Here is a 27,075-nt window from a genome sequence, read left to right on the forward strand (position 1 = left end):
GCCGAGAGAGAGAGAGAGAGAGAGAGAGAGAGAGAGAGAGAGAGAGAGAGAGAGAGAGAGAAGAAAGGCTCCAAGTGAATTGAGAACCCAGGGGTTCAGCTTTACTTTCTCAGTGGGAGGCACCCTGAGGACAAAAAGAATGGCAAAGAAACTCTCACTTAGTAGTTTTCACGAGTCGGTATTGTGACTGTGAAACTGTTTTGTGTATCTTGTAAGATGAAGCAAAGAAGTACGGGTGGTAATATTTTCCGAACCAAGATTCCCTCTTTCAGACAAGTGTAAAAGAGGGCTGTGGGTATTTTAGTTATATATAAATTCACTCCAAGTGAATTCAGAACTCAGCGGTTTCTTAATATCATTCCCTGCTAGGGTTTCTTGGGGAAATGGCTGATTCTAGGTCTGAGGCAGGCGATTTCCAAGGTAAGCCTAGGACAACTGGTAATTCCATAAAGCAAGGAAGTACTCAAAGACCAATGGGGACATAGCCAAAGGACATAGGGACCAGCTTGAAGGACCTCCCATTGGCTAAATTTGGGACAATTTGAGCCCCAAATAGAATAATGACTGTAATCGATTGAAATACATTGAATTATGCAATCCACCTCTCCATAACAATACTAAAAAAAAAATGCAAAATTCAAAGCAATAATGCCTCACTTGCCACCAATGAAGGCCACTTCTTAATTAAAGAGAAAGAACTAAGCATGATCCTTGCCTTTTCGATAGAAATCATGCCTCAGAGAAACCGAATCACCCCTTTCGATGAGCGAAAGCTATTCTTCGTGGAAGAACGCCCACTAAAAAAATGTGGAAGGAATGAGGCAATTAGGAAATCCAACTCTTTTGCAACCGCTAATGAAATAAGTGTTTCAGGCGAGCATCCGCAGTGGATGCTAAAAACCATACATGAAAGGCTGATGGGGAACTGGACGTCCACGTGGAGCCCCAGCGGTCCCCCACAGGCCACCTGAGTCATCGAGGGGAAAGCATGGCCGTACAAGGCGGAGGGCTGGCTGTCATCACCTTCACCCAGCAACCAAACTTATCATCATTAATAGTACGGCGATTAGGCATTCTCTGCCTTCTGGCGTGATGCAACGGAAAACACACAGAGCGCCAACGATCAAACATCCCTGCCCAAAATGTGGGCCTCCGTCGAGTCAATCATTTCGAGCTAACGCCCAGTTGAGGGGACACGTGGGGGCAAAGGAGCAAGCTGATAGCCCCATAAGAAAACCGCCAGATGAAGCCGAAGCAAGGGACGTTGTAAAACCGATCCACATGTGGGAAAGAGCGGACGGCTCCAGATGTGAGAAGATGTCCTAGACATAACAACCCGATGAAATGAAATGCCCTTAATCAAACCCCGATGTGACAAAAAATGTTTCTAGAATACATTCTGAGGGCGATTATCAGGAAAATTCGAATATGAACTCGGCATTCGACGTTACTAGTGAGGTACTATTAGTTAGGTGATGTTGTAGGTTATGTTGGAGATCATCTTTTTAAAAAAAAAAAAAAAAATCCGTGCTGAATTATCCATGGACAAGGTTTCACGATTCAGCAAAAAAGTATCGAAAGGGATGAAACAGGTAAAGCAAAAATGTTAACGGGCGCATCTAGCCGGTACGTCCGGTCTTTTCACTTCTTTCTATCTCTGACATCTCTCATAGCAATTTTTAAAGTAAAAGCCACTGAAAAGCAACATGCATATCATGACTTTGATAGATACTTCAGCAACCATAATGGTATCCTGTGGCTTGAGAACTCGAACCAACTGCGAGCGGCTGCTTGGAATGCTGCTCGAAGAAGAAACGAGAGTTCACGCTCCACCTTAACTAGACGGAGGTCTGCGCTTGATTAGGAATGTCTGCCATAGACTTGGGATTAGAAAGGGCTGTCTTGCATGCTACGTGTTGGCCATCCTTCCTCTAAATCGCTGTCCGTCGGCTCTGCCAACCATGTGGCCTTCTGCAGAAGGCAATGGAAAAGAAGGGAATCGGAAGAATTGCCTGAGATTTAGGAAATGTATGTTTGGTTTGGACTGAGCCGGAACATATGTGTCTGGCTTTTACAGCGGGATTTAAGTTATCACAGGATGAGAATTCTACGTTCTGAAGAGTCATCTGTTTGTATACTTGGAGCGACTGCATTCTGCTATTTTGCCTCGCTTTCTAAGTCATGTTTCTCTTGAAAAGGCCCCACCTGTCTCCACCAAGGAACGGGAAAAGAGTCTCCGTCCATGCGGGGGCGGCCTGGAAGAAAGCTCGCAGCTCAGGCTCCCAGCTGGACAGAAGCCGGCGGAACGAGCGAGGCTACTCCTCCGACTGCGAAGTACCGTAACCACGGTCCTCTGTCCCCGGGCCAGGCCTTGTCGGGGGTCAGGACTAGATCATCACTGAGCGAAGCTGTCAGGGGGAGGTGGCAGCACCAGCTGATGATACCCAGACAAGTCACACCGCTACTGTGTTGCAACTGTCATCAGAAGCTCATTCTAGAATGTTCTGATGGAGGGAAATGGCCAGGAGTGTAAGCTACCGAATGACAGGGAGGGCCGAGATGGGACGGAAAGCTGGTGACCTCACCAGGAGGCACCTGCCCTTGAGCGCACCGCTACTTGGGAGCTGGGGGGTGGGGGGCGGGGATGACCCCTTTGCTCACAGCAAGGCCAGACCCCCCCGTAGGCCCAGGGCTGGGGGCAGGGCCTTCTGGGCCCTACAATGCGCCCAGGGCTCGGAGTGGAATCCAGGGAGCCTTCCGAGTAATAAGTGCTCATCAAGAAAGCGTAGTGTTTATTTGGTGAAAGCGATGGCTTCCAGATGTCCGGCAGGATGGGGACGGGGCGGGGGTGGCGCTGGGAGTCGGCGCTGCAGTGGGGCTCATCTCTCCGTCACCGACGGGAAGGAGTGAGAGAATCTGCCTGCCGCGCCGCCTTCCACGGCGGATAGCTCATCCCCCGAGGCTCCTCCCAGGACACTTCACAGCCAGGGAAGCCAGGGCCCAGACGGGATTCGGAGTCGCGGACCAGAAAACCAAGGGCTGGACCCTGGGACCGTGTGCCAGGAAGCGCGTGGGCACTGATGGGCAGACGGCACCAGCCCCTGCCAGCCCGGCGCGCCGGGCACTCGGCCCGGGCTCTACCTTCCCGGGAACTTTCCAGAGACAGCCCTTACCCCTCAGGGGGCTTCGCTGGAGGCGGGGTGTATCCTGGGCTCCCCGCTGCAGCGCAGGGGCCGGGGGCTCGGCCACCGCCGGCCCTCACCAGGGGCTCCCGGGCCGGCCTCGCGCCGAGGGCGCCCCACGCACGGGTTTCCCCGTCGCCCTCACTGCCGTCTCCCTGGGCGGCGGCTCTCCCGACCCCGCTGTGCACACGAGGAAGCAGAGGCCCAGAGAGGTCAACGCAGCACTCAAGGTCACACCGCAGGCAGGTGGCAGGGCTGGGGTCTGAAGCCGGCATGTGGCCCTAACCCTCCACCACACCTCTGCCTCTGGGAAGGGTCCAGGATGAAGTCATCTCCAGGGCCTGGGCCTCCTGATCCGTTAATCAGAACCACCTGGTAGGACTTCCCTTCCCTCCCCCACCCTTAGTGCCTTAGAAAGAGGTTCTCTTTTCCCCTATTGGATGCACAGAACCTGGGAAACTTGCCGCATTTGCACCTGTTGGTGCTAGACAGGGGAAGGGTCCAAGCCCGCAGAACGGGGCTCCCCAGGACCCAGGAAGGGAGCAGGGTGATGGGTTTGCCCAGCTATCCCGACCCATCCCACAGGGGCCGGTGACAGTGCATTGAGTGGAGGGAAGCCTGGGGACAGCTGTATTGGAGCAAAGGGGGTTCTTGGACCTAGCTAAGTCTTAATCAAAACTGCACACCTCCGGGACAGGCCCAGGGGCCATGCTGCCTGCCGCCCCCTCTGCTGAAGGACAGCAAGGCTCCAAGTCACTTCTGCTGGGGGGAGGGGATCGTCACTTTTTAGTTACCCCCAGAAACCCAAAGGGGTTCCCTGGCACCAGTGAGGTCAACTTCACAACTGGAGAAAGCACTGGGCGCTAATGTTGGCGGGGCATCCCTCTGCGCCCGACACGTAGGGCGGCGTGGACACATAGTAGGTGCTCAGTAAACGAAGGGCGGAGCGCGAGTGAGGAATGCGGCACTCTGGCCGTGCCGGGCCTACTGCGAGCGGGTGGAAGGACCAGCCACGCACGCCACACGCGCGTGGCGTGGGGACTTCTGCCACTTGCGAGGACTCCTCCCAGCTGAAGCGCCCTTGGCTCGGCGCGGACCCCGTTCTCCCCTCTCCTGGAAGGATGACCACAGCCCTCGCTGCTGCGGCCACTTTCCCAGGCTTGCCGAACGTCTGAGAACATCTGGAAGGGGCCAAGTCCAAGGCATTAATCTAACAAACGATGGAGCTCCGTGTCCAGGAAGGAGAGAGCCAGGCTCCTATCCGGAGGCGTTCGGTCCTGGCCACTGAGGCCTCGCTGCCCAGCCAGGCTCCCAGGACAGAAGGCTGGCACCAGGGCCAGGAGCAGGTGGATGCCCCCCCAGTCTCCCTGCCTCAAGGAAGAGAACAGGGGGGCCCAGCCCCACACCCGGGCAAGCCACCCTCCACCAGCTCACCCGGCAGCCCTGCCGTCCGATTTATCCCTGGCAGGAACCCAGTTCCCGTGCAACTGCCCAAATATGTCTCCCCCAAAACCAGGCCAGGACGAAGCCATCCCGTCCTCTGAAACGCCTCCCACCCTCCCTCGGCCGGCTTGGGGCCAGAAGAGTCAGACGTGCCAAAAAATAAAGCCTAATGTGTCGCGGGGAACGATACACGCCATCTGTCAACAGGGAGCTAAGGCACATTAATGTAAACATGGCCAGTTCTCTTCAGTCCGTAAATATACAGCACACGAAACTCCCCCCCGGAGGCGACAGCGGGGCTGGCTCCAAGCCGGCGCTTCTCCCGCCTTCCTCCCGCCAGGGCCTCAGGCACCGGGGACTCCTGTCTGTCCCTCACCGGCCATCTACCGAGCACCTGCGAGGTGCTGGGGATACAGTAGCAAAGGGGGCCCACACGGGCCTGGCCCTCGGGGAGCACCTTGCCTAGGGGCATTAAATGATCACACAGTTGTAAAATTACAACTACGTAAAGGAGCACGGGGAGCTGGAACGGGTATGAAAGGAGACTCTGTCTTGACGGGAAATCAAGGAGGGCCCCCCCGAGGAGGTGCTAGGATGGAGAAGATGAGAGGGAGCCAGGGGAGGCAGAAACCAAGGCCCGTGAGCAAAGGCCCTGGGGCAGGAAAGACGTCAGACGATGGAGAAACAGCAGAGAGCCCAGTAGGGCTGCAGCAGTGGGCAGGGGGAGGAGGAAGGCGGTGGGATCCGAGAGGCAGAGGTCAGATAAGGGTCTGCACCGTCTCCGGCTCCATGGGAGGGACCCGTGGGTCAGATCTGTTTCAGAAGAGAGCAGCGGGATGCTGGATCCAGCTCGCACAGGCTGGAGAAGGTCAGCCGTGCCCCAGCTCTGCTCAGCGAGGTCACGACGGCGGCTCGCGAGCAGCCAGGCAGGAGTATTGATGCCACAGAAGTGAGCGGCCGTGTTCTTCCCAGGGAGATGGCTGTGCGGCGCTGACCGGCATCCCCCTGGAAGCATCCCTCTGGCCCGCGAGAAGGAACGGACACGTGGGGGAGAGGGAAAGCGGGGAGAGCCCCGTGCGGCCGATGGAAGGGCAGGCGCCAGGTCCGAGAACGAGATGGGGATGCAGACGCCTGGTCAGCGCCGGCCGGAGTGAACCCAGACCAGCGCCAGCCCCGCACGGCAGGCCACAGGGCCAAGCAAGCCCCTCCCCGCCGCGTCCTCACGCAGGATTTCCTGCGCCAGCAACACCGCCTGAGTCTGATGGCCGCCCGTGCTCCTCTGCCCACCCTGGGCTTCCCTGACTCTGGGGAGAAGCTCACCCCACACCCCAGTTCTGCCACATTTTTCTAGGTCCATCCTCCCAGCCTGGACCAGCTGTGGTCCGGAGGCTAAAACCCAGGGCGCTTCCTTCAAGCCCCAGACTCTTTACCTGCAAAACTGGGAAACGTGCAGCACCTGCCCCTGGGGTGGGGAAGAGGGCAGGAGGGCTCGACGTCGTAAAGATGGCGTCGTGCGGCCTGAGCACGACACTTCCTGTCCCGCCACGGGGCTGGGCACTCGGCACTGCTCATCCGTGACGGTGACCCGACCACCGGCAGGGCCGCCCAGAGACGCAGGCTGGTCGGCGAAGGCTCACCTCGGTCACCTGCTGCTTGTCCAGGTGGAACACCTGCCCGGAGCTGGTGGCAGCGATCTCTTCGTAAGCCAGGTAGCCAGGGTGGGTGCGGTCGCCACAGTCCCCAGTCAGCACGAAGACCACCTGGAAGAGAGAGGAGACATGCAGCCTGGCTCATGGCTTCCCCAGCCACCTGTTTCAGGTGCGAGGGAGTGGCAGGGACGAGACCCAGGAGGAGGGACGGAGGCAAGCCCGTTCCTCTCGCCAGGCTCAGGTGACAGATCTGTAAATCGGGAATGAAAAGAGCACCCGCCCCGTGGAGATCAGGACTGATGCAAGTCACGGGGTCAGCACAGGACCCGGAACACGGCAGGTACTCGATTCACGGAAGCTGTCACCAAAGCTACAAGGAAGGGAGCGGAAATGCACGCGGCTCCGAGGGCCCCCTAGAACCTGCGGGGTTAGCAGAACCAAGCTCGCTCCGCACAGGGGCGCGGGGCAGCTGTCCCAGCCCTTGGGACCTCACCCAGGGACGTTGAATGGGGCAGCCCACCTCCCTCCCCCATGCACACCCCGCCCCCCGCCCCTCGCGGGGCAGCCAAAGCCCCAGCACCGTCTTCCAGATCCCGAGACAACGGAAAAAGGGCCACGTGTGTGCATGGCAGAGAGGGGCAGAGGAGACGCCAGGGGGAAGATGGATGGCCCGGACGCTGACAGCGCAGGACAGGCCAGGGCGGTGTGGTCTTCATCACGAACGGGCCTCGCCAGGGAGGCGCGAGCCCTGGCAGGCGGGGCCGGAGCATGAGGACACACTTGGACTTCTCCAGCCCTGCTCCGGGCTGGGCACCAGCCAGGGTGGCTGGTGGAGGCCGGAGCCCAGGCGGTGGACGAGAAGCACCCGGCCTCTGCCGTCCAGGTGGGGGCTCGAGGCTGCCTGCGCTGGGGACCCCCTGGAGTCGCCCACCCTCGCGACCCCCAGGCGGGTTTGCTCACCTGCGACTGTTTGAGCTGCAGCAGCCTCAGCACCTCGTCCTTTCTGTGGTAGTCCTTGGCACGGGCGTCCGAGAAGACGAAGATGAAGGAGCCAGGGTTGGCGACCTCCACCGCAGCTTGGATGGCCCCCACGCTCATCTCGGGGCAGTCGCCACCTCCCTGGAGGACGGGGGCGTGTCAGGGGCCGCCGCCCACCTCCCCGAGGTGGGGCCCGCCCAGGGAGACCTCAGAAACTGGCAGAAAATGGGAAATCCCATCCAGGGGTGAGGCCAGGGCCCCGGCCACCCCAGGCCCTGAGACACGAGCAGTATCTGACCTGCTTCAGCCTTAGACAGCGGCAACCTTCCTTCAGGCACCCAGGCGAGAGTGACATGCCCCCCCCCCACCCCCCGCGGGGTCTGGCATGAGAGGCAGACGCTGCATTCGTAAGCGCAGCACGATGATTTAATTACCATCGTGATGAGTGTCAGGCGTGTTGGGGGGAGGGATGGGAGCCACAGGGACATCTAACAGATGCCCCGGTGAAGCCACGTGTCGGCCGAGGCTTCGAGGATCGGGGCGGGGAGGGGGGGGCGCACGCTCGGCCCGGACACGGGGTCTGCGCGTGGGACCTGCACACCCCTCTCCTTGTTCACTCATCCGCCTCACGTTCACCCTCTCTGTGCTGGGCCCGGGGGGACCCGGCCGTGACCCAGACCAAAGCGTGGGGTCTAAGGAAGCCGCTGGTCTCGGTGGGCAGGGGAAACACAGAGCAGGACCGCGGTGACCGTGGGGCGTCTGGCCGTCGCAGGCCCGGTTTCGGGGGTCTGCACTGAACCCTCACACAGCCTCCCTCAGCTAGCACATCCTCCTTCCACCCCCTCCATCATAAGCACCCACTACGTGCGAGGCACAGGGGTTCCTGAAGGTGCTTGTTTTACTGAATAAATAAAAGAACCCCAAGAAGTACAGGACCCCCGAGCTGGCCATCAGCAGCGCTGAGAGGCAGGCACTGGAATCTGCAGGAAGCTGCCCCCTTGTCCCCCTGGGTGGCACAAAGACCTTGGCCTCTGACATGAACCGGGAAGAACAGCTCGGAGGGCCCGCGGCCGGGGCGGGCCAGCCCACCTGCACGTAGAGTTCTCTCAGCTCCCTCTGAAACACCGCGGGGTCCGCCGTGAGGGTCACTGGGCCGATATCTGTAGAGGAGAGAGAGAGGGGGGTCCAGGCTGGCCCGGACTCCCAGAAACACAGCCTCCGTGGGCTTTGGAAGTGATCATACGGTGCACCACCAAACGGGAGAGGAGCCGGGGCCTCAGGGACCCCCATGAAACCGGAAGAGGGAAGGGATCGAGAAACAGAGAATCTAGCACATCACGTTTTGGACCTCACAGCGACTGCGCAACACCAGGCTCGTCGACGAGGCCAAAATCTTCCAGAAACTCCACCCATATATTAGCTCATTAAAAAAAGAGCAGAATTAAACGGCAAAGGTTAACCACACCGAAAGCTGGCGAGGACACAGAACAAACTGGAACCTTCGTGCACTGCCGGTGGGAATGCGAAATGGGTCGACCACTTTGGAAGACAAGCGGAAATTTCGAAAAGTTAAACATGCGGCTACCACATGATCCAGGCCTTCCACGCCCGAGTATTTACCCAAGAGAAATGAAAACATACGTCCACACCAAGACTTGTGCTCCAGTGCTCACAGCAGTTGTAGTTATACTCGCCCAGGACCGGAAAGAAGCCAACTGTCCATCATTAGTGCATGAATAAACAAACTCTGGTAGATTCGTATAATTAACTGCTACTCCCATGGAAACGGCATAAGCTACCAATGCAGGCAACCACGCGGATGAACCTCGCAGACATCAGGAGAGAAGCCAGACACGGGAATGCATACTATCTGGTTCCATTTATAGGGAGTTCTGCAACAGGCAGCCTGCACCTAAGGTGAAAGGAATTCAGAGCAGAGGTTGTTGCGGGGTGGGGTGGGGAGAGGCAGGAGAACCCACCTCGGATGCCGGAGATGTTCCTTATTGTGATAGGAGTGTGGGCTCCACGGATGTCTCATCCGTTTGTCAGGAGTGTAAAGTGAAGATGTACGCATTTCAATGTATGTAAATTTTACCTCATGAGAAAAGAGCTCTCTCTAAAGATGACGATCATTGAGTGGGGGCCGGCGGGTGGGAGGAGGTACGGAAGAAACCAGAATGGTAGCGTTTTTTTCTATATTTGGAGATGCTGGGTGGTGAGTACGTGGGGATTATTATACTTTACATAATTATGATACTTTGTATAAATTTCGGTCTGCTTCCTTCGTATGTATTTGAAACGCTTCCTAGTAAAAAGGCTTTTCGTAAGAGCAGTAATTCAGAGCCACAGCCAACATAAGGCTGGAAACGGGGCTAGAATTCCAACGCGCCGGGTAGATACGGGCATCATGGTGGTTATGTAGACGTCAGAATTATGTGCAAGGTTGTATGGACTTCAGATTTGTTAGGAAAATGGTTTGTTTGAGTCCTTGGTAAACTGTAGCAATGGACTATTTTTAGTTCAAGAAGTCTAAATTCCAGTCCCCTAAAAAAAAAAAAATTCCCATACTCGGCAACTAGTCAGCCGGCCTCAACCCTCCTTAGAAAAGAAAGCCCGCAGAATCCAGCGTCCATCCACAATCGGCAAGAATAGAGTCTAGACACCAGTTGTCTGCCACACCCTTTAGAGTCACCCCCCTGGAGGCCCCAGCCTCTCTGTTCTGTACTCATCACACCCAACGCCCCCTTTCTCACCCACTCGGGATGTTCCTAAGCCTTTCCCCACCATCCGCCCCTCTCTCCGAACTCTGCGGCAACGAATTCAGCCAAACTCTCGGCCTTTGACCTCAGACAGATCTGTCTGGAATGCTGGCTCCGTCCTTCACCAGCCGCGGGGCCTCTCGGAGCTTACTTCACTGTCCTGAGCTTCAGTTTCCCCATCTGTAACACGAGGCACGTGACACCATCTCTCCTAGCTGAGAACCATCGCTGTGCGAATGCCGCGAAGGCGGGCAGCGGAACGGGGAGCTTGACACAGAGCAAAGGCTCAGCAGGTGGGAGCCGGCCCTGCTGGGTGCCGCAGCCCCACGCCAGGCAGACAGACAGGCAAAGACAGGCTTGCTCTACTGTGAGGTCCTCAAATTCTGGTTTGACTAAGAAAAGCAATCATTTTACTTAGTGTCCATTTGTTTATTATATAATAATACAAGTTCTTTGTAAAAAAAAAAAAAAAAAGGCATTAGAGACACGTGTACTGAGTAGTTACTAAGTATCAGGCCACGTGCTGAGATGCTTCCTGAGGGCCAACTCACTGAACTCTCCCTGGGACCCGGAGGTCCAAGTCTTAGGCCCATTTTACAGAGGAGAAAGTGGAACCCCAGAGAGGTTAAGTAACTTGCCCAAAGACACACAGCTGGTAACCGGCAGAGCTGGGGTATGAGCCTGGGCCTGTAAAATCCCAGAATCTGAGCTCAACAACTGCTCCCTGGGGACTGCACACTACTCTTCCTGACAGGCAGAAACGGAAGGCAAATCCGCAGGTCAGAAATGATCATTTCAACTTTTACAAATAACCTTCGAAACTTTTACGCCTGTTTATATACATACAAGTATAGCTTACATAAATGCATACTATCATAAGCGGAATTTCTATTTGAAAATAAATAACATACATATTTTTAACGTGATTCTTTTCACTGAATAACAGATTGCGAACATCTTTCTAGAAGGTCAACTACTGGGTTCAAAATCATTTTTAATGGCTACAAAGTATTTCCTTTGTATAAATGTCTAATAATGGACCTGCCAAATCCCATCTTGCTTTGTTTCCAATTTTTATAACGAACGATGTTGCTAAGAGCATCTCGATATCCATTACATGTAAGCACTGCTTCGTTTCCTTGGATACATTCCCGTAAGCGGAATGGCCGGGTCAAAGGCAAGGCCATCTGTAGAGACTTTGGATGTAAATTGAGAACCTTCGTAACCGGCCTCCCGTCCCCAGATGTCCCTGCCTCTGATCCGACTACTTGTCAGTGGTCAATGTAGAGATGCAGCCCTCACGCCTGGCTTTGCTCACGTGACCCCTGCTCAAGAAGCCACCACAAGCGCCACTGGAAAACCAAGTGGAGCGTCCACAGTGCCCAGCTGTGAACCTGGTCGGCCCTGTCCCCATGATCTGTCAGTGAGATCCGCCTACCCTGACAGTTCCCCCCAGGGGACCGGGGCCAGGCTGGCCACGTTCTCTGTCCTTCACAGTAACGTGAGAAAATGGCATTGGCGGAGTGGGTTCTAGTGAATGAAACGCACTCCAGTTGGAAGGACTGTCCTTTTCCTACGCGCTATGTGCTTCCCCCTCGGGGAGCTGAGGACTGAGGATGGCACTCCCTTTCATGAGCGGACAGGAGCTGATTCTGGTCAGGGTGCTCCTCGGCGAGATAAAACGTTCCTTGACCTGTAGACACATCGTCACTCGAATTCTGCCAGTTGTCACGGAGCCTCCTCCTTGTGTCTGTCTCTGTCGCTTATCAGGACATCGGCCACAGTGGCCCTCTCCACTCCTGTAGCCTCGTCGTAGTTAATTACATCGTCGATGGCCTCATTTCCAAATTAGGTCACATTCTGAGGTTTTAGGAAGGATGCGACTTTTGCGAAGACATTATTCAATAAGAATGAGGTCCAAACCACGTGTGGCTCCGAAGCCTGTGCCCTTTGCCATGAACTCTACTGCCTCCAACCACGATGGGGATGAGGATGAGGATGAGGATGATGACGGCTACCACTGTTTAAAAACTTACCAAACGCCAGGTTCTCTGTTCTGTGCCCTTGGCACACATTCATTCAGAATAACCTTATAGGAACCTATGAAAGCTATTCTTTATTATCCCCATTTTATAGGTGAGAATTTGAGGCCCAGGGAGGTAACCTGACCCGCCCGAGGTCTTATGACAAGGAAGAGGCAGAGATGGGATTCAAACCGGGGCCAGTCTGACCCCAGGCTCAATCACTATGAAGCTGCGGGTGCTCGGAACGTGTGTCCCCATCCCTCACTCCTGACCCTGGAGGGGGCTTCGTGCCTGCAGGTGGGCACTCGCCGAAAAGATGGGCAGCCGTAGCGTGTAGTCCCTCCGAGCAGAGCCCGCTGGTCGCAGGGGTGATTGAACCCGCGGCGGCCACCTCGAGCATCTGAGCCCCAGAAGCCTGGCCCAGAATCATCTCTTAATAGGCAGATTTTTTCCATTCGACACGAGGAAGGCGTGGAGCCTCTGGGACGTGTGGGGAACACACGTCGGGCAGGACGACTCAGCCCTTCCCCCCGGCGATGCTCCAGCCCCTGGACCGGCCTCGTGTGTCCTGGCGGAGTCGGCGATGCTCCAGCCCCTGGACCGGCCTCGTGTGTCCCGGCGGAGTCGGTCAAGGCCACAGCCAGGCACCAGGGGTCTGGTCTCAGAAGGGCCCCACATCGAGGGCTCTTCCCAGGGCCTGACCCTCCCTGCTCCTCAAAAGTGGGGCTCGAATCCTGGGGCCAACTCTGGATGCACGCATACCCCCCCCCTCCAGCTGCGGTGGCCCCGGTCAGGGCCCCTCGATCTGCCACCCTTCTGGGCAAACGGCGTCCCCTCTCCAGGACAGTGCTTCCATTTCTAAAAGGCAGGGGCTGGAGAAAATGAAGTCCAGCCTTCCAGAATTCCAACAGTTCCTGAGCACGGGTCTGGGTGAGCCCCTTGAAGACACCCCCAACGTTGGACAGAAAGGGTGGGGCAGGAACCAACTGGGCAAGTGGCTCCGTCCAAGGGGCCACAATGGCCCCAGGACCTTCCTCGGCCTCCTCTTGGTGTCTCTGAGGGCCCCCTCAGAAGGGCCCCCTTGCCCTGAACACCTGGCGGATGCTGGCTGTGCCCAGAGTGTCCCCATCTTCGAGGAGGCAGTCTGACCCGCATGCCCGCCAGCCTCGGAGCCAGAGTGCTCCTCCGCGTCCTGTGCAGACCCCATCCCGCCCGCCCAGCTCCTCCGCCTCAGCTTAAAGGTCACTCCTGTCTGGCCACCTCTCAGCGCAGCCTCAGCCTCACTGGAAAAGGGACCGCACTGTGGTTAATGAACTTGGCCCTTTGCTGTGGGCCCGGCCGCACTGACGGCATCGCTGCAGGCCAGCACCCCGCCTGGCCCATGATAGTCCCACAGGAGTCACACACCGAGTGAGTCACACACTGTAGGGGATCCCTGGGGCCCCGACTCATGCCGAAAAGCCGACCTAACACACGCAGCCCGCCCCTGGCCCTTCGGTGCCGCCTCCACCTCAAACCCGCTGCGTCCACCCCTTGTGGTCTCGAAGCCACCCCAGCCTGTCTCTCCTCACACCCTGCCCCGCACAGACCCATGGCGGGGGTGCCGCCCTTTGACGAGCTTCATCAGGGACAGGGCCACGTCTAATCCGGCTCAGACCCACAATACAGGTCTCTGAGAAGCACCGCCGCCAGGCCAGCAAGACTGACCACGGCTAGGTCACGAGACGCTAGTTAATAGCAAAGTCACTCCGGGGTGATGGTACACACACTCACACTCACACACACACACACGCACACTCACACGCACACTCTCACACACACACTCACACACGCACACTCACACACACTCACACACTCTCTCTCACACACACACACTCTCTCTCACACACACACTCTCTCTCACACACACACTCTCTCACACACACACTCTCTCTCACACACACTCTCTCTCACACACTCTCTCTCACACACACACTCACACTCACACACACTCACACACACTCACAGTGGAGAAGGCAGCCGCAGGCAGAGCTACCCGGGCCCACACACAGTTCTGGGAACTGAGCACATTTGCTTCTCCTGCCCGCGCGTCCCAGCCCCCGACCCACCGAAACCACAGAGGGAAGCTGACGGTGCGCCTAGGGACCCCGAGAAGAGGCTCAGACTCACCCACAATCAAAGAGATGAGAACTAAAGCCCGACACCATTTCTCACCTATGGAGTTAGCAAAAAAAAAAAAAGGAAGCGTGATGTCCCCAGAGGCCAGCAAGGGTGTGGGGGGAAATGCGGCCTCAGACTCCGCCGGTGGAGGCCGAGATGGCACAGCCCGTCTGGAGGGCAGTGCGGCGGTGTCTGTCAAAACCGAAAATGCTCACGTGCTTCGACGGGGCGATCGCATCTCTGGGAACCTATCCTCTCTCTGTGTTTGCAAATGTGTATGGGTATATTGTAAAGAAACTGAAAGCGACTTATTTCCCACCGAAGGGGGATGGCTGGACAAATCAAGAGCGAGATGAACTGAGATCCTTCCTGTAGTGTCTTACGTAGTCATTCGGAACGGTGAGGTGGGTCTATATTTCCTGACATGGAAATATATCTGTGATATATTGTTACAGGAGTGAAAGCAAGTTGCAAACAGTATGCATAGCATAATCCCATTTTTTATATTAAGTATATATGTGTATGTGAGTGAATTACACATACGCACGGTCTGGAAGAAGACAAAAATAATTCAAAGTGCTTCCATCTCTTGGGAGTAGTATTACTAGAATACAAGCCTGTATTAATTTTACAAGTTGGGGAGGAAATCTAATTTATTAACTCTAAGAGCTAAGCCCTGATACTCAAACTTGACAAAGAGCGCAAAGAAAGAATCACTTACTGATCAGACATATTGAAATCAAATGCAAAACTCCTAAACAAAACCCTGGCAAATAGAATCCAGCTGTATCTTAAAGAAGCATCCACCAAGACCCAGCAGGGCTCATGCAAGGCATGTGGATAGAGTTCAAAGCCAAGGAATCTCATCAATAGGTCAATAGGAGAACGGTCTGAGAAATACCTCACCAAAGCCAGAAAGTCACGGACTAAAATTCAGCACCTCTCTCCCTTTAGGGTTTTGTTTTAGATTTTTTTTTTTGGTTTGTCTGTCTGTCTGTTTGTTTGTTTGTTTGTCTTTAGTAAATCAGGAATGAAAGCTTCTTCCTCGACCCAAAGAAGAAAACCACGAACAAGAGCCAACATCGTACGACATGTATCATCAGAAATTAGAATGGCTGTGGCCACCACCATTACTTAACCGTGTTCTAGTCAATTTCACACCGTGACACATTTCAAGCCAGTGAAATCTATGATATGAAAAGAGAAGATGATAGTATAATTTGGACAGGCGATGCCTGTCAACATAGAAAACGCAAGACATTTCCCGAAAAATTAGAACCAGTTAAAAGAAAAAAAAAACTTTCAGCAAGAAAGTTGGAAGCAAAATAAATATATGAAAATGAGTTGCTTTCCAACATACTAGCAATACTCATTTGCAAAAAATGTAATGGAAAAGAAATTTCTGGTCAAAATAGTAACAAAAAGCAAAATACTGAGAAATGATTTTAAAAAGAAATGAGTGAAGAGGGAAAAAAAATCTATAAATCTTCACTAATAGAAATAAATAAGTGAACACAGGAAGAGGCATGTGTCCTAGATGGAAAAAACTGGAAATTTTTAAAATGATAATCCTTTCCAAAATCAAGATTTAACACAATTCCAAGCAAAATCATGATAGGAATTTGGGGGACAGAAGGGCCTGGGGGGGAGTTGATTAAGTTTTTTATTTTTCATCGGAAACAAGAAATGTCCAAGAATATTTTGAAAACGAAGAAGGTGAATAAAAAGAATATGAATCAGGTGCTGGCCTAAATAACTCTGGAAATGAGTAGAGTCCACAGGACTAAAGGCAAAGGAACTGTGCTCCAGTTAACGAAGTTTTTTCGCGGATGTGAGTTAACGATGCTGAAACCATTATGTGTATGCTGGAGCGGGACAGTTCCGTGGCGGATGGTGGGAGCCCAGACTGTCCCTGCTGAGATGGAAGGTGATGGATAAGCAAGGGTAGGAGGTTAGAATGATCCACATGGCAATAAATTAGAGTTGGAGACATCACTATGAACTCACATTCAGCTTAACACCGATACAGACGGTTACATATAGGATTATTCATAGATACAGGTATATACGCAGGTTATATATACAACATACACCTCCTGGGTCTGACAGGCACGGCTCTAGAAGCAATGACAGCCCAGTGGACACAAGAGCGCCTGGCACTCAGATCCTAGTTTCTAATACTGTTTTTCAATGAAAGAACCAGGGCTCCTTAGAGAAATTGCTAATTCTAGGACTGGGGCAGGAAATACATGAGTCTGGAACCTCTTGTCGAGACAGAAAATAAGAACGTACCTAAAAATATATACGTACAACATCGGGAGTATGTCAAAGGCACACGGGAGCCAACAGAAGGAGTTTCTAACAACCCAAGTTGGAAAATTGGGGGTGACAAAATTAAGTAGCATTGAATTATAATCCAAAGTATAAAATAAATATCGATGAGTCCATAGTTCATATGTATGTGACAAATAAACGGGGAAAAAGACAAGTCTCTCATGCAGAAGAATTCCAAATAATTCACACGCTACGAGTGACGCGTAACTCCCTGCCTCTTACATGTGGGCTGTGCAGGTGACGTTCTTCCGACGTGGAAAAGGGAGAAAGAGCAGAGGAGCTTCATCTGGCCACCTCGGCCAGTGCGAAGTCACACCGGCAGCAAGCGCCCTTGAGGGGACGTGGTGAGCATGGCATCGTCCCTCTCCGGTCTTCCTCCCATTACCCAACTCGCTGGAGGAGAAGAACATCAGGCAAATCACGAATGGCTGAAAGTGTCGAGGTCATCAAACACGAAGTCTGAGAAACCGTCACCACCAAGGGGAGCCTCAGGGCACGTGACAACAAAAGGTGACGTGGGATCCTGGATGGGATCCCGAAACAGAGAAACAATACTAAGGAGAAAAAAAAAAAAAACCTGAAGAAATGTGAATGAAGTATAGACTTCAGTTAATAACAACATGCCTATGGTGGTCCTTTAATTGTGATGCATGAACCGTAATAATGTAAGATGTCAGGAACAGGGGAAAACTTGGGAACTTTCTGTACTACCTTTGCAGTAATTTGGTAAATCTAAAACTGCTCTAAAATTAAAAGTTTCTTAAACATTTTTTTTTTAAACTATCAACTAACGAATGGATAAAGAAGAGGTGGTGTAACATATACAAAATGGACTGCTGTCCGGCTAGGAGAAAGAAGGAAATTCTGCTGTCTGCAACAACTCAGACAGAGAAAGACAAACACTGTGTGATCCTACTTATAGCTGGAATCTAAACAAGCCAGATTCGTAGAAACAGCAAGTAGAATGGTGGTTACCAGGATTCGTGAGAAATGGCGGAGATTTGTTCAAAGGGTACGAGCGTCCAGTTAAAAGATAAATGAGTCCTGGGATCTAATGCACAGCGTGGTGATTATGGTTAATAATATTGTGTTATATATGTGAATGTTGCCAAGAGAGGACATCTTAAGTGTTCTCACCACAAAAAAACGGAAATATGAATTGTGTGACATGATGGACGTGTCAGCCAACACTCTGCTGGTGATCATTTTGCAATCTATAGGTCTATCGGGTCTACCTAGAACCTTAAACGAAGCCAATCGTATGTGTCAATTATATCTCAATAAAGCTGGGAAAAAAAGAAGAAAAGGAAGGGTTGGCCCTTTTAGTACATGGAACTGAGTAACAAATGATAAAGCCAAATAATGAATACAATGTGCTCCTGGCAGAAGAATTGTCACACAGTGTGACGAAATGAACAGCCCAGATAAATTCTTAATAAAGTAATCTGAGAGAAAAGCAGGATCCAAATAAATTAAAAAGAAAGATTTACTCAATAAAACGTACCTTAACAGTTAATTCTCATTCGAGAAGAATCCCATTAGATCGTTTTTTACATCATGCACCAATTTTTTAAGAATCGCAGATTAAAGAATTAAATATAAAGAGAAAAAGAGAAAACCAATGAAAATAACTCAAACACAGACTTAACTGTTTTGTGATAGGAAAAACAAAAGTTTTCCTAAGAATGAAAGTAAATTACAAAGGGAGAAAGTCGGCAGATTTATTACATAAATATTTAAAATTTCGGAACATCAGGAATCATAAATAATACCAAAAAAGCAAGCAACCAGGAAAAATACCGAGCACATATCAGAAAAATGGTACCATCGACATAAAGTTCTGACACTAATAAGAAAAACCACTAAACGCCAGTGGAAAAATGAGCAAAGGACCTGACAGTATATAGAAGAAATTCTCACACACACATGCACACACACACACAATCGAGTGTCACTTGAAAACGTGCTGAACCTCACGAGCGAGTAAAAGAAGATACCAGTTTCCATCTTTGAATTAGGGGGAAAAAAACCGTTTTTAACCTAATTCGCAGTGTTAGGGGCAGCATCTCTGAAACGGGCCCCTCAAATGTTTCTGGTAGAAATCTAAACTCCCAAAACATTTCGAAAAACAATGAGAAGAGTCGTCCGTCCATTCCGTGTGTTAAAAATATCCTAGGAATTCCGCTTTGAGAAATTTCATCCTACGGAAAAACCAATCAAAGATTTACACACCAGAGTGCCTTCTGCAACATTTCAATAGAGAAAAACTGAAAACCTAAATTTTCAGCCAAAATGAAACCATTAGCAAAATTCTAACTTTCTAGTTTGGGAACATTCCACTTTTTTTTTTTTTTTTTTTCCATTTAAATATTTTTAAAAGTATTTCCCAAACACAGGTCCTGGTTTATCTCCAAGCATGTGCGGTCCAGAACCCCTGATATTTGCCCTCAAAGATTGATCCTGGGGGTTTAGGGTAGGGTTTTCTGTAAGGAGGCCCTCCCAGCATGTAGCCCTGGGGGGCCTGAACCAGCCCCTAAAATCCCAGTTTCTCAAGCTCCTCTTCCACCAAAGGGAATTCCGCTGGCTGATTCGAAAGACACAGCCAAAACTAAACCAGAGCTTCAGTCCCCGCTCAGAAAGCTTCAGGGGCCGTCACAGCCCATAGAAGGAAACCCGAGGGTTCCAAATCCTAGCTCGCAAAGTCACTGCCGAGCCCCATTTGCTCTCCCGCTTTTTCCCACTTCACTCTTCCTTCGCTCCGGCTCCCACACACACCTGTCCCTGCATGTCAGGCACCACCCGGCAAGCTCCGGGAGACCTCCGCCCCCACTGCGTCCCCAGCACCCCGCATCGGCCAGGCAAATGGTCTAAAGCGGATAAACATTCAAGCCCTGCTCCCACGCTGCTTCTTCACAGGGCCTGTGGTTAGTCCCCTCCCTCGCTGGCTGATGGCAGGAGCTGGTACCTGAGCCAGCATGTGACACTTCCTAATGTCTGCCTGGCGTGTTCCCTGCAGGCTGAAGCCTGCCCCCTTCACACTGGGAGCCTCATATGGCTGTGCATACAGCAGAGGCTCGGTATACGCTGAGATCCACCTCCACACCTGGACCTGGGGGTATCTGTAGGGAGGATTGTCTGGGGGACAGGGAGAATGGCCAGGGTTTTTTTTTGTTTGTTTCACAGAGGATGGAGTGAAGATTAAGCCCACCTGCTCAGTGTTCAGAGAGAACAGGAGAGGTTGGGGATGGCGGGGGCGCTTTCAGGAGCTGATGGCCGGACAGGGGGCAGTGAGGACAGTCCTCTGGAGCTCCAGCCTGGGCCCCAGGACAGCATGTCTAGTTCTAACCGGCTGCTATCCTGCCCTGCAAATGCAGCCAAGCATTTCAGAAACGATTACGGTCAGGAACCTGAAATTTCATCACCCTGGCAGGTGGCCTTGGGTAAGTCCCATCCATGTCCTGAGCCTCGGTTTCTCCAATTATAAGAGAAAGATGAATAAGATGATCTCTGAGCTTTCAAAGTGATGTCACTGGAAGTCCAAGAATCCTCTAGAAAGGGAGTGGAGAAGGGGCGACCTATATCTGAGCTGAAGCTGCCTGTACCCCTTACACCCCACACCTTCGCAGCTCAGGAAACCTTGTCACCCCCTGACCTGGAGGTGGGAGCTCTCTTTTTGGTGTTCCCGGAAATCTTCTTCTAGAGCCCTGGCTTCTGGGCTTTCCAGGAACCCAGAACTCCTGGAAGCCGAGGGACCGGCCACTCGGCCCGAGGACCGCACAGGAGTGTCACACCTACTGGTGCCCACTTTTCAAAGATCCGCGGTGAGGCTGTAATTCATAGTGCTCAATTCCTCTGAAAAGGCTGCCCGCCTCGTCCAGCCTGGGGCCCCTGTGTATGTCGTCAGCACGAGAACATGGGGCTGTACAATCTGTCAAGGAATCTGCCACTCTTGTTTTACTTTTTTTGGCTTTATAAAGCTTTCCTTCCGGGTAGAAATGTGGGGAGATGGTGAGACTTGTGATAAACCAAGCAGCAAAATATTAATCGTAGAATCTAGACAGTGGACAGATAGGTGTTCATTATAGCCTCCCCTCCATTTTGCTATGTCTAAATTTTCTCATAAAATATATATTTTTTTTTGGTCCAGAAGGTTAGGAATCATACTCAGCAGCTGTTTTTTCCTGACAATCCCCACGACCGGGTCTCCCAGGGACCCTTTTGAAAGCACGCTCCCGATGCCAAGCTGTAAGTTAGGGGCAGCGGGGGGCCGAGGTGCCGCCTGCAGAAAAGGGCGGGGGCGCGGGGAGAGGCAACCTGGCTCCCCAGGGGAGCTGGAGGAGGGGGCGAGACGCGGTGGCGGCGAGTTCGCCTTTCTCTGCGGGCTCCTCTGCCCCCCGAAGCCCAGGAAGCCCAGGCCGAGAGCGAATTCTAAGAATTAACAAAAACTAAAAAACGCGAAGCGCGCCAAGGCTCATCGTGTGCCAGGCCCTGGACAGGATGCTTCATTTCAACGTCTCCGCAACTTTCGGAGGCAGTTCGCACCCCGTTTCATAAACCGGGCCAGCGAGACCCGGCGGGGCGAGGCGGCTCGCGGAAGTCGCGCGGCCAGGAGGTGGCCGCACGGCGTCTGAGCGCAGGGCCCGCAGCGCCTGGTCACTCGCCTGCCAGCGCGGGCCGCGAGGGCCGGGACGCGGCGAGCAGGTCCCCGGGGCAGGAGGGGCGGCTGCGAGGCCCGGCCGCGGTGCCCGAGGAGGCGCCCCTGCCGGCCGCCGCGCGGGCGTCCGGGCGCGGGCGCGGGGCCGGCGCGTGAGCGCAGCTCCGCGGCGCGCGACGGGGCGGCGGGGGGCGCTACCTGGGTCGTGGAACGGCACCAGCGCGTAGTTGGCGATGGCCTGGCTGTGGCGGCTCAGGCTGCGCTCCAGGATGCGCGAGGCGCCGTCCATCACCTGCATCAGGTCGTCCCACATGGAGCCGGTGACGTCGAAGACGATGGCCAGGGTGGCGTCCCCCGTGCTCGCGGGCGGCGCCGTCCCGGGCACGCGGGCCGCGGCGGAGAGCGCCAGCAGCAGCCGCAGCAGCAGCGGCGCCGGGGGCGTCATGCCGAGCGCTGCGACCCGCTTCGGCGGCTGCGGAGGCGGCGCGCGCAGGTCGCGGCGAACGCGCCCGTCCCGTGCGCCCAGTGGCCGCCCCGGGCGCTCGGCTGCCGCGGGCTCCTCGCTCCGCTCCGTCGGGCCGCAGCAGTGCGCGCGGGACCCGGGCTGGCGGCGGGGCTCCCCTGCCGGGAGCCGGAGGCGGGTCCTAGAGCCCACCCCGTTCAGGGTCACGGCCCGCCTCCTGCGCTCCCCCCGCCGTGACTCAAACTTTCCCGCCCCCGCGGCTTGCCAGTCCAGACCCGAGGTTAGGGGAGGACGCCGGCCGGGCGGACGGCAGCGGGGAGCTGGGGCGGCGGCCGGGGCGGTGAGGGACGGGGGCGCACGGGGTGCCGCGGACACCTGCGCCTCCCCGCGCACGCCCAGCAGCGGTGGCGGGAGACGGAGGGGGCGATGCGACAGCCCCGGTCCTTGAGGCCCTGGCTTTCGCTGGCTCCCTCCATCCAGCCTCCTAAAGCCCCCAGCCCCACCACGCGCGCTCGCGCACGCATGCGCAAACTCCATCGCGTTGTCCTTCCTCAGGGATCCGTGCTTCCCAGTTGTAATTATTAGTTATTATAATCAAGCACCACACGTTGAGCACCTACTATGCGCTAAGCATTTTCTCATCGTTATTTCCTCCCATGCTCGCAGCAACCCTAGAGGCGGCACGAACACTAAACCCACTTTACAGATGAGCAAACCGAGGCTCCGTTATTTACGAATGGAGGGAAAGTCATTTGCCCCAAGACACTCAGCTCTCAAGTGATGGAGACAGGAAGAGAAGCCAGATCGAGAGAGATTCCAAAGCCTCCGCCTCTGCTGCCTCCCTTAAGGGCTGCGGGACATTGTCGCGGGGCATCTGGTGACTCCAGAGGAGGATGCCCGTCTGCTCACTTACCTCACCAGGTCCCATGGACTGCGTGGGAAGGTTCCGGGACACACAGGAGGTGCTGCTGGTACCGCTGGGGCTCCACACGGCTTGCGGGCCCCCTCCCACCCCACCCCCCGCAGCAGTGCTCCCTTTCGCCGTCATCGCTCATCTCAGGCGGCGAAGGCTCGTTTCTACCGTAGGCCTCTCTCCCCATTGACCTGTGAGCCCCTTGAGGACAGGACTGTGTCCTGGTTTATCCAGTCAGGCCGCATTCCTAGCCCAGCAGCTGGCTCATGGTGGGTGCTTCACCAAATGCCGCCCCCATAAATCAAGAAGGGAAGCTTTCATGGGCCTGCCTGGTTTTGAGAGCGGCAGGAGAGAGGCCAGCTTGCCCCCTCCCCACTCAGTCCCAGGCTCCCGGAACCCCACAAACACGGCTGAGGGCTCTGGGTCTGTGATTGGGAGCGAGGGGAGAGACTTCTCCACAGCTCCAACCCGGGGGAAGGGCCCCCCACTCCATACCTCCTCCCTCCTCTTCCATCTCAGCTCGCACCCCATCTCTGGAGCTGCTTCAGGACCTCACCCTATGACCCACAGCCTCTTGTCTGACCCCTTGTCCTAGCACTGACCCCATTATCACCAGAGTCATCTCTGCAGGGCTGCCCCTCCCAACTTGAGCTCTGGGGTGGCAGAAACCCAGCGCCTGGCACATGGTAGATGTCCAAGGAAAGATTGCCACATGAATGGGTCAGCAGGTGTCAGAGAGGCCAAGTAGCTGAGTGTCAGTCGTGGGGGGCGGGGTGAGAAGGCCACACACATCCTCAGGGACTCTGTTGTAGACGAGGGCAAGGCGGGCATGTAAGGCGGGCTGGCATCCGGAGGGAATGGCCTCTGTGGGGCTGCCTGTCCCATGGGATATGGGGAACCAAGTGCCCAGACTCAGGTGAGAGTAGAACTCACAGCCAAGCTCATGGGAGGTTGGGTCACCTGCACTTCTGGACACTGGCTCTTTAAATCTCCCTGGGCTAAGGCTGCGATTGGCCCCAGGGCCAGGGCAGGGCCAGGCCAGCTGTTGGAGAGAGAAGAGAGGCCCCAGCTGTGGAAGGCAAAGGCGGGAACCAGACAGGGTTCACACACGGTGACATTTCAGGCATAGTACCGGGGGCCTTTGGGGACAAACAGGTCCTTCAGTCATCCATTCCACAAATACCGGCTGAGTGTCAGCTGGGTGTCAGGCACTCTGCTAGGCACTGTTGGGGGAGGGGAGACATGCAGATGTGCAGGCAATGCTTTTGACCCTGGGGAGAAGAGACATGTAAACAAATAATTCTAAGTCAATGACATAAGCGCTAATAGAGGAACTACCAAGAGCTCTGGGAGCTCAGAGGAAGGAGCGCTGGAGCCTAAGGGGTCAGAGGAGGCCACGGGGCGAGCCGGAGAAGCACCCACGAACCAGAGGGGAACGGCATCTGGGGAGCAGGAACGGCATGTGCAAAGGCGGGGAGACTCCAGCGACCTGCTGCCCGCCCAGTGTGACGAGGGCGGTGGCGGAGGGGAGGCCAAAGGCCAGATCTTGAAGGACCGCCATGTCTTGTGACGGGCGCGGGATTCGTCACATCGCAGAAGTTCGCAGGGTAGATCTTGTAGATACCAAGAAGCCATGAACCTACTCCCTGGCCCCAAAGAGAGCGGAGATGCTCTTCCCCAGGTCCCCAGGCTGATCCTGAGGGCACATGGATCATGGGTTTGAGTCCTGAAATAGCCATGTGACCTTAAGCAAGGGCCTGCCCTCTCTGGCCCTTAGCTTGCCCATTCGTAGAATTATTTGAGATGGACGGGGGTTCACGAGATGACCTCCGATGGTTCTCGCAGCCCATCCACTCCAGAACCACCGCCAGGGGTCTCCTGGAGACAGAGGCAGGGTGCAGAGACCATCCAAGCTCATCAGGGTAAGGCTCTCCCCAGCTGCCACGGAAGGGGACCTTAGGAGGGCACCGTCATCCCATCCAGCGCGGGCCTCTCCGGGCGCTCAGGGGCTCCCAAGAACATGACCACGATGGCACTGAGCCCGAGCACAGACGGCCCAGAGAAAACACAACCCAACCTCATCGGTCAACTTCCATCCCACCCCCTCGACTTCCCAGGCCGCCTGGGAGCCCGCATTTTTTAACTCAAGATAATCCGCATTTTTCCCATGTCCAGGAGCGGTCTCAGTGGAGTTGTTTCCTACCATACCACATGTTTGCCGTGGAGAGCACCGTGGGTCTGACAGGAGACGTGTCATTGACTGATCAAGCCACTTCTCTCGGCTTTGGCTTGGAAATCCAGCCGGTCCTCTGTGTCTACACTGGGGATCCAAGACCGTCGGACGGGCTGGATCAGAACCCAGGGCTCTGGGTTCTGGGCAATGGGCTGGTCAAAGAAAACGGCCCCTGCCTGCCAGGGGGTCTTTGTTACCCTTCCTTCTGCCCCACTCCCTAAATGCATCCCGTTCTCCGCCATCTCCGCCCTCTGTGATTCTAACAGACATGTCCCACCTCGTGCCATCCCAGGCCCCTTCCCGACGGATCTGCTCCATTCTTCGGAAAGAGTAAAAAATACTACTGATGAGGAGCATTTGCCTCGTCTTTCCCAAGCCAGCCGCACCGCGGAACACCTTCTCGTTACGTCTCCTTGAACCACTGCTAAGGTCAATGTTCACTCGTCGCATGACAGGTGCGGAAACTGGGGCCGAGCGGAGAGGCCCCGTGTCCAGGCTGGACTCTGCGCCTGCACCTGCCTTCATGCAGAGCCTGAGATCTGCTCCACGTTGGGGGCGGTGGGTACAGGCTTCCCAGCGGCAGAATTTCCAGAAGGAATGTGGAGCTCAGGGTGGACTCGGACTCACAGTTTCAGACAATTAGCACCTTGGAAATGCTGAAAACGTATCTCCTACCCGTATTTAACCAAACCGCCTGGGCAAAATGAGAGGAGAGAAACAACCATACAGCTAAGCTAGCAGGTGAGTCCGCTCGTCAGTCTATGGACGCCGCCAGGGCCTGAGAGGCGGACACAGTCTCAAAGCCTCGGGTCGCTCCTCTAGGAAGGAGTCAGAGAATTAAGGGAGGGTCCCGGAGGACAGGAGTAGCAGGGAGGGAAGGAACTGACAAACAACCAGGCAAGACGGAGCTACTGCGTGTAAGGGGAGGGGCCAGGAAGTTAGAATCAGCATGACTCTGCTGAGCTCCAAGAAGCCATCACTGGAGTGATTTATGGCTGCGTCCGGTCCCTCTCCAGCACCAGCCTCCAAATCACATGTACCGTAAGGAATGGTTTGAGACCGTCCCAAGAAATACTAGAGCAGCTCAAGAGACACAGAAACTGCATCCCCATGTTTTCAAAAACAAACCATTAAGTGAGCTAAGCCGGAGCCAGCAGCTAAAAGACACCGCCCAGACCTGGCCCAATGTGCCCCTTAGCCCCCAATGCTGTCATCGGAGGAGAAGCAGCCAGCTTGGTTAGCAGGAGTCACTGTGCACTGCGCTGTATACTAAGCCTTGTTGTCACCTAGGGCCACGAGATCCCCTTTATCATTGTCATCAGGGGTGGGCAAGAAAATCCAGAATGAGTTGAGGTTTACTGTCTGACCCTTTTATCCTCCCTCTCTCTCCCTCTCTTAATCAAAATGTCCCCTGAACCATTCTACACATTTTGGCAGAGGAGACCCCGGCGGCTTCTTACCCTAAAGGCCTTTCCCTCTGATTCCTGAAGACCCCGGCCTGGCCCTGGCTTTCTGCTTCAGGTGGTATCCACTCTTCTTCCATGGGGCTTGAGGAAGGGTGACCCTTTCCCCAATCCAAGAGAAGCCCTTGTGGGCCAGCTCGCCCCCGTGGGTGGGGAATGAGCCTTTGACACAGTTCCAGCCAATGGGACATGAAGGGGTGCATGCTGGTGTGTCGCCAGAAGACACGAAAGACCAAAGTCAGAGGACTCACATGACCTGATTTGGAGTCTTCCTGTGAAGGAACAGCAGCACTATGACAATGTCATAGAGGTCAAAAGAAGGGTAAATAGCCCAACATCACACAAAGGAGAGTCTAGACATCCATGGGCAATGGATTCTTGACGGAGGTGCCAGTGGGGAACGGCAAATCTTTTTCAGCTAACGGCGCTGGGACAGCCGGATATCTGGACGGGAAAATAACGAACCTCGATCCCTACCTCACGCCATATGCAAACATGCATTTGAGATGATTCCTAGGCCTCGATGTCAAAGCCGAACTATAAAGCTTCTAGAAAAAGAGGCTCAAAAGGAAAGGGCCCTTCCTCTTCCACTTGACGCGTCTGCGTAGAATCCCCGGAGCCTCGCATCCCGAAACCACGGGGAAGCCAGCCCCGCGGCAGGAGGACGTGAAAGAGAAGAGAGCTCGGGGCGGAGGACGGCCTTCTCGTCCTGGGCGACGATGCATTTCAGAGCGGAGCCGGGCACCTCGCATCTTCTTCTCCTTGCAGCCGGGAGCATCGTCACGGAGACACACCCGACCTTCTGTTTTCCCTCATTGTG

General features: G+C 54.6%; 1 protein-coding gene across 1 annotated transcript in view; it reads right to left on the reverse strand.

Moving 5' to 3' along the window:
- Nucleotides 1-21,628, reverse strand: part of HMCN2 (hemicentin 2) — a 129,516-nt gene extending 107,888 nt beyond the window's left edge. Inside the window, 4 exon segments of the mRNA XM_036239433.1 lie at nucleotides 6,263-6,385; nucleotides 7,235-7,393; nucleotides 8,342-8,412; nucleotides 21,382-21,628. Of these exon segments, the coding sequence (XP_036095326.1) occupies nucleotides 6,263-6,385; nucleotides 7,235-7,393; nucleotides 8,342-8,412; nucleotides 21,382-21,628 (600 nt within the window).
- Between the last annotated feature and the right edge of the window lie 5,447 nt (nucleotides 21,629-27,075).

The sequence above is a fragment of the Rousettus aegyptiacus genome, unplaced genomic scaffold (genome assembly GCF_014176215.1).
Source record: "Rousettus aegyptiacus isolate mRouAeg1 unplaced genomic scaffold, mRouAeg1.p scaffold_m13_p_3, whole genome shotgun sequence".
NCBI lineage: Eukaryota > Metazoa > Chordata > Mammalia > Chiroptera > Pteropodidae > Rousettus > Rousettus aegyptiacus.